This window comes from Triticum urartu, chromosome 1A, assembly GCF_056163025.1.
Source record: "Triticum urartu cultivar PI428250 chromosome 1A, HENAU_Tu73, whole genome shotgun sequence".
In the NCBI taxonomy this organism is placed as follows: domain Eukaryota; kingdom Viridiplantae; phylum Streptophyta; class Magnoliopsida; order Poales; family Poaceae; genus Triticum; species Triticum urartu.
The window spans coordinates 132,299,498-132,306,947 of NC_141873.1; the positions used below are offsets into that span (position 1 = coordinate 132,299,498).

Below are 7,450 nucleotides of genomic sequence, written 5' to 3' on the forward strand. Positions count from 1 at the left end.
AAATATAAAAACAGCAAGGTAACTAATGATAAAAGTGAGCGTAAACGGTATTGCAATGCTAGGAAACAAGGCCTTGGGTTCATACTTTCACTAGTGCAAGTTCTCTCAACAATAATAACATAATTGGATCATATAACTATCCCTCAACATGCAACAAAGAGTCACTCCAAAGTCACTAATAGCGGAGAACAAATGAAGAGATTATTGTAGGGTACGAAACCACCTCAAAGTTATCCTTTCTGATCGATCTATTCAAGAGTCCATAGTAAAATAACACGACGCTATTCTTTCCATTCAATCTATCCTAGAGTTCATACTAGAATAACACCTTAAGACACAAATCAACCAAAACCCTAATGTCACCTAGATACTCCAATGTCACCTCAAGTATCCGTGGATGTGATTATATGATATGCATCACACAATCTCAGATTCATCTATTCAACTAACACAAAGAACTTCAAAGAGTGCCCCAAAGTTTCTACTGGAGAGTCAAGACGAAAACGTGTGCCAACCCCTATGCATAAGTTCACGAGGTCACGGAACTCGCAAGTTGATCACCAAAACATACATCAAGTGGATCACGTGAATATCCCATTGTCACCACAGATAAGCACATGCAAGACATACATCAAGTGTTCTCAAATACTTAAAGACTCAATCCGATAAGATAACTTCAAAGGGAAAACTCAATCCATTACAAGAGAGTAGAGGGGGAGAAACATCATAAGATCCAACTATAATAGCAAAGCTCGCGATACATCAAGATCGTGCCAAATCAAGAACACGAGAGAGAGAGAGAGGGAGAGAGAGATCAAATACATATCTACTGGTACATATCCTCAGCCACGAGGGTGAAATACTCACTCCTCGTCATGGAGAGCGCCGGGATGATGAAGATGGCCACCGGAGAGGGATTCCCCCCTCCGACAGGGTGCCAGAACGGGTCTAGATTGGTTTCCAGTGGCTACAGAGGTTTGCGGCGGCGGAACTCCTGATCTAGGTTTATTTCTGGGGGTTTCTGTGAATTTTTGGTATAGGTCTCACGTCAGGGGGGGGGGGTCTCCGGATCGTCCACGAGATAGGGGCCCATGCCTAGGGGGGTAGGGCGCGCCCCCACCCTCGTGGACAGCCCAGGACTCTTCTGGCCCAACTCTTTGACTCCTAGGGCTTCCATAAAAATCATCAAAAAATGGCACATCAATTGGACTCGGTTTGGTATTCCTTTTCTGCGATACTCAAAAACAAGGAAAAACAGAAACTGGCACTTGGCTCTAGGTTAATAGGTTAGTCCCAAAAATCATATAAAATAGCATATAATAGCATGGAACAATCAAAAATTATAGATATGTTGGAGACATATCATTCACCTCCGTCAGTCATGCCCGGCTTGCCACCTGCGTCAGTTGAACTCCGGACTTCCGTTTTCTCCATAACATTGCTTTTGGCAGGAGGTGGGAACAGTGTGGAAGCAGGCACATAACCAGAGTCATCTTTGCTTCTCCTAGCTACATCTGGTGCATTGGGTGTGACTGGAGGATGCTTGCGGGGCCTACAACGCCTAGCTGGAAGACCAGCTCGCGCAATGGTCACCGTAGCAACCTCTGGACCACCAGAAGTTGTAGCTGTTATGCCATGAGTCTTGCATGTGGTTGGCATCTCATTCTGAATTGTGGCCGCAGCCCCTTATTTTGTGGGCGCAGAAGTACCGGCAGCCACACGCTTGGAATCCGTATCAGATGAGCGGGATTCTTCCTTGCTTAGGTTGATTTCGGGAGCGTCCACTTCAACACTTGCTGATCGGGTGGCATTGGTCGCAGCAACATCCCTCATTGCTAACAAAGTGGACAATATCTCAGTTGTCCTGGAAGATACTGACTCATCACTCCTAGATGTACGGATGTGTGTTGTTGCAGCCTGCACATCTGCAACCGGCGGACATGGTCGGACACTTGCATCAGAGCTAGTGGGAACAGTTGATGGTGCAGCAACAGTTTTGTCGACTAGAGCCTCATGATCATCTGAGTTGCCACTTGTCGACAGCTTGGAATGAATGCGTTCGAGTGGGTCTCTAGGGTTCTGTTTGGTCACGCGTGTAGTAATCTTTTTCACCCTACAAGAAAGCACATGGAAGAGTAAAAAATTGAACAAAGATAGTTGCCATGGTAGTCATCTTAAAAATGAAAAGTTTTGTGATATGATAGAGCTGTCATTTGAGAACAAGGTTTGGATGAATACACATGACAAATGTAGGTGGTGGAAGCTAGTGGAAAGCTGCTAGTTGCCATATGAGTGGAAAATGAATTGCCATGTGGCATAGTTAGCAGTTGCCATGCAGAACAAGCAGGAGTTGCCATGCAGCAAAAAGTAAGATCATGAGAAAACATGAGTTGCCATGTGGGACTGATGGCAGTAGCCCATGTGGCAAGCTGGACAGCTACATTGAAAAGCAGACGATAGTTGCCGCATAAATGTATCAACTAAAATAGTTGTGCATGATCTAGAATGCATCAAACAAAAAAATAGCACTATGACAATGAATAAACAGGGAGAACCTACTTCTTGATTGTCTTCCTCAAGTCTTTCAACACGACAGGATCCCCGATGTTGGACGTCGGCGCACAAGGAGACGACCTAGTGGAAGTGGTGTCACCAGCAGTGGGAGCACCCTTGTTCAACCGGGCAGAAACACAGGTTGGCGTTGGTGCTTGTTTCTTCTTACCTTCTCGTCCACCAGCTGTAGCCTCACTGCACGTAGAAAAAATGGAAAAAAGGGTACCAAGTGTGAGACACAAAAATCATGCTGCGCTTAGAAAAGAATGAAAAAAGAGTCAGTCTGTTAAAAAGGAGGGACAAACAAAACACTAAAAAAAGATGTCAAACCTCCTCCTAGCAGCTATGAGAGCAGTCCTAGACCTCTTGTCAACAGAGCCCTGCCCAACATTCTCTGGAGCCCTACCCCTCTTTGAAGGCGACATCCCCGTGTCTTTCGCAACTGTCTATTCAATGACTTTCTCCGGTGGGGGGACATTTGGTGCAGCCTTGTTCTTCTTGCCACCTACACGAACTTCAACATGTTCACTGTCGTCGGTTTCATGTTGCACATTCTCCATGTCATCGTTGTCGTCCTTGTCGAGACCAGCATCTCCATCCAGTTCATCTTGCGTGTCGGGGAGCTCCTGGGAGCTGTTGTAGTCGTACCGTCCATGGCAACCAGTTGGCCGATGAGTCCTTTTTGCAACAAATGGTGTGAATTGCCTCACAACCGCATCGCTGTCAGATCCATTAAGTTCAGTCAACCCCCGAACCAACTTTCCGAGCAAGCTGGTCATGCCAGAAGCAAACTGCCCAACTAGATGCTCAACAGGCGCCCTCGCCTGAGCACAAAAAAAAGTAGCAGTAACCAAACATATTAGAGTCACGTGCGTAGGAACAAATAAACCAAAACAACCATAGAGATATATCAGAAAATGAAAGAGAAAAACAATTTCAAAAAACAAAACAAACATCCCTGATTACCTCAGTAGGACAAGATGGAGCTGAATGCACATCCATCCACTTGCCAAAGATTTGAGGCCCACCAAACACGTTGTAGTCTATAGCATGCTTGGCCATCAGCTGAAAAACAACAAAAACAACCAAGATGTAAGAGAGAAAATAAAGGAGCAGTGACTAACAAATTCATGTATTGCAAAAAAGAGGGAAACAGAAGAAGTTTCGACACAGATGGCGGAGTTGCCGTGTGGGGTCAGACATGGGTGCCATGCGCAGACATCCATGGCTAACAAGGTATTTATCTCTTGTTAGCCACAGATGGTTGCCGTATGGGAATTTTTCCATATGTTATGCATCATCGAAATTGAAGAATGCCGTGCAAGAAAGGAGGCAGAACTAACCTGCAGTTTCCCATATTTCGTATCAGTTATCCTGTCTACGGCAAGCACAGCCTTGACATCATCGTACGTCCACGCAGAGACAACAGACTTATGTGGAGGTGGTGGGCCTCCTATCCCAGTAAAGTCGATGGTGGACATATCAAGACGATCAATGTACATGAGCTGGTATACACAATTGAAAAAGAAAAATATGTCAGTTGCCATCATGCTATGTTGAAAAAGAAGCTAATGTTGAGTCCTTCAGTCATCAAGTTGAAGGGGAATTGGAGGGAAAAGATTTGCCATCTATCTGTGTTAGTTGCCATCATGCTGTGCTGGCAGTTGCCATCTTGTTATGCTGGTAGTTGCCACAAGCTCAACATCATGGTTGCCATGTAGATTATATAAACAGAGAGTGGATGTATGAAATGAACACTTTTTTATGTTGTTGAAAAATGCTATTGCCTTGTAGGCAGCAACCACAGATGCCATGGATCAAACAGAAGTCACTTTCATATGTAAACAATTCACATAAACAATGAAAAAGAAAAGGTTGCCATGCATGATCTTGTATGGTTCACACTTATAAACAACTGCCATGTTGATTTGGGGAAGCATTCAACCGTGGTAAGAGTATTTGCAAAAGAGTATGAAAAAAGTACCATCAAATGCAAGCGACAACCCTTCTGGTACATCTTGTTTGAGAATGCATCATGAAGGAAGTCCGCAATGAATTTACGCCAATTCATGTTCTTCACATCTTTCAGCTTTGCTTGCACAACACAATTCCAGGACAAAAAGTTGCCGCATCAGCATTCAAATGAAAAGGCATCAAAAAACTGGCAGTGACTGGCTTCCAGCTGACATCAAAATCAAAAGATTGAATGAAAGAAAGAAGTAGAGAGAGAACATTCACCAGGATGGGGAAGCACTTGTTGCTTGGGCGAGGAGATGTGGTAGGCGCAAAAATAGCTGAGATCAAGTACATGAGGAGCTTCATCTTAAAAACCTCGCCATGGGTTTTCATGCCCTCCAGCGAAGTTGCCAGCACAGTCGTATTCGGCATGGATGCCATCCCAGGAAACAAACGGGCGAACAAGGCTTCCTCGATCTTATTGTTCACCTCATCAGGACTTTGATTTCTCCACGGGGCACACCCAAAGTGCAAAACACGGATTCCTCATCCAAAGGCAGTCTTCCACGTCCCGGAATCACGAATTCCTTGGAGGTAGGATCATAAATCTCACCGAGCCAGTCGCATAGAGGGTTCGCTAGGTTCTTGCACCGAATATCCATCAGAGCCTGCATCCCCATCTCACCAGCAGCTCCCTTCTGCTCATCATTAAATCCCTCGGTCAGTATAGTCAGGCGTTCTTGCGAAGCCCTATTGTGATAACATTTCTTCTTCTGCATGACAGAAAAAAGATCATTTGTTGCCATGTTTCAATATCGTGAAAATTTAGTTTCTAACGGAAGATTGCAAACTCAATGTGACATTGAAAACATATGCAGGTGGAAAGTGACCTCGTCGCCATCTTTTGTCTGACCAGTTGCGCGATTCTCTTGCGGTAACTCCATGAAGCCATCGTCATTGTCTTGATGGTCGCCGCGAGCCATTATGCTAAGGTAAGAACAAAACACATGTTAGGGTGAAATGAAAACACAGCCGAAAGATATAGAAAGAAATGCATAAAGTAAATATTCACTTGATATCTACGATGAACGAAAAATGAAAACTCTAATGGTTGTCCCAAAGGTTAAGCATCTGAAAAGGGCAGTAATTGCCATGTGCTGAACATGCACAAAAAGGTAGAAACATAAATCAAAATGGAAAATCAGTTAAAGAAGCATGCCAACTGGATGTGTATGAGTTTCTGAAGGAAGCAGTTGCCAGCTAGCACAATCTACTTGCCATATTGGCTCAATTGAAAGTGGCAAACGAGGCAGATCATAGGAACACTCACCCCCCACCGCCCACCACCCCCTATGATTGTCAACATGAAATGTGGCAACTAACACAATGGCTTCGTAAAAATGTACATATCACATCTACTAGGTTCAAGTTGCCATGTTACCACAAGGCACTCCAAATATGGCAGACATATAATGTGGCAACTCACACCCTGGCCTCATATAAAAATGAGTTGCCATGTATGCACAAGCAATGTATTAGGTTCAAGTTGCCATGTTAATGCAAGATACTTCAAAAAGGGCAGACAACTTCCACTACACAACATGTAATGGGGCAATTCACACCCTGGCCTCATATAAAAAATGAGTTGCCATGTAATACAGTCAAATATGTTCAGATATCACAAGTCAACATGGCAAAACGCAAACTGAGTCTATAGTATAGTGAATTTGCCATTGTCCTGCCTATGGCATGGCAATAGCCATAGTGTGTTCACAAAATTAGTTGCCACATGGAAAGCACAATTGTGGCAACTGACATGGTTGATCAGGAAATCAATTTCCATTAGTGAAGATAGTGGTTGAAAATGCCATGGCTGCCATTATCCTACACTTTGAAAATGCACCTAACTAGATCTAGGGTTCATTCGCAACTATCATACCATGAAATTTAACAACAAAAAACTCCCTAAACTGATGGCCATAGCATTTCGAGGCAAAACATAACTAACATCTAGAAAAATCACCCGCTCAATCTCAAGGCAAAACTCGGATGTGGCTGTGGACAGACCGAGCCACACCGGCATAATAGCCACCGTGGCGATGACGAAACTGCGCAATGCCACCCTAAAACGGCAAGCACGAGACTCCACCACCGACGAGGACATCGGAGCACCGTGAATCCGCCGGAATCTCGAGGAAAATCGAGCGGAAATTGACCATAGAGGGAGGGGGCGGAAATCGCGGGCAGGAAATGTGAGCGTGGGATGGAGCATTACCTTCAATCTGCGGCTCTTTGATGACAACGCTCCGTTCCGGTGAGCCCCACCAACGGCCACGAATGCGGTCGACTCTTCTGCCGCCGCCGCCGCTGGGGGAGTCCTGGACTAAGGGTCCTCAGGCGTCCGACCTGTTATCTGTGGGTCGGACTGATGGGCTGTGAAGATATGAATACTGAAGACTACACCCGTGTCTGGATAGGACTCTCCTTGGCGTGGAAGGCAAGCTTGGCGAACAACTATGAAGATTCCATATTATGTAACCGACTCTATGTAACCCTAGATCCCCCCGATGTCTATATAAACCAGAGGACTTAGTCCGGATAGGGGATACTCAATACCTTAGTCATACAGGCTAAACTTCTAGGGTTTAGCCATTACGATCTCGTGCTAGATCAACTCTTGTAATACTAATACCCATCAATATCAATCAAGCATGACGTAGGGTGTTACCTCCATCAAGAGGGCCCGAACCTGGGTAAAACTTCGTGTCCCCTGTCTCCTGTTACCATCAACCTTAGACGTACAGTTCGGGACCCCCTACCCGAGATCCACCGGTTTTGACACCGACATTGATGCTTTCATTGAGAGTTCCTCTGTGTTGTCGCTGAAAGGTTTGATGGCCCCTTCAATCGCCAATAATGGCGTTGTCTGCGGAGAAACTTT

General features: G+C 45.0%; 1 protein-coding gene across 1 annotated transcript; it reads right to left on the minus strand.

Moving 5' to 3' along the window:
- Positions 1–631: 631 nt before the first annotated feature.
- LOC147990356 (uncharacterized) lies at positions 632–6,919 on the minus strand. The gene is made up of 9 exons (XM_087527179.1): positions 6,785–6,919; positions 5,400–5,496; positions 4,792–5,282; positions 4,538–4,642; positions 3,897–4,058; positions 3,520–3,618; positions 2,884–3,377; positions 2,560–2,748; positions 632–2,113 (listed from the first exon to the last, which is right to left on the minus strand). The coding sequence occupies exons 3-7, from the start codon at positions 4,948–4,950 to the stop codon at positions 3,000–3,002; spliced, it is 903 nt and encodes a 300-aa protein (XP_087383305.1). The 5' UTR covers positions 4,951–5,282; positions 5,400–5,496; positions 6,785–6,919; the 3' UTR covers positions 632–2,113; positions 2,560–2,748; positions 2,884–2,999.
- Positions 6,920–7,450: the final 531 nt, after the last annotated feature.

Coding starts and splice junctions, on each gene's coding strand:
- LOC147990356 (XM_087527179.1), bottom strand. CDS start 4,950: ATGGCATCCATGCCGAATACGACTGTGCTGGCAACTTCGCTGGAGGGC. Junction 4,643..4,791: donor ACAAGTGCTTCCCCATCCTG/GTGAATGTTCTC, acceptor GTGCAAGCAAAG/CTGAAAGATGTGAAGAACAT. Junction 4,059..4,537: donor GTTGTCGCTTGCATTTGATG/GTACTTTTTTCA, acceptor TGTGTATACCAG/CTCATGTACATTGATCGTCT.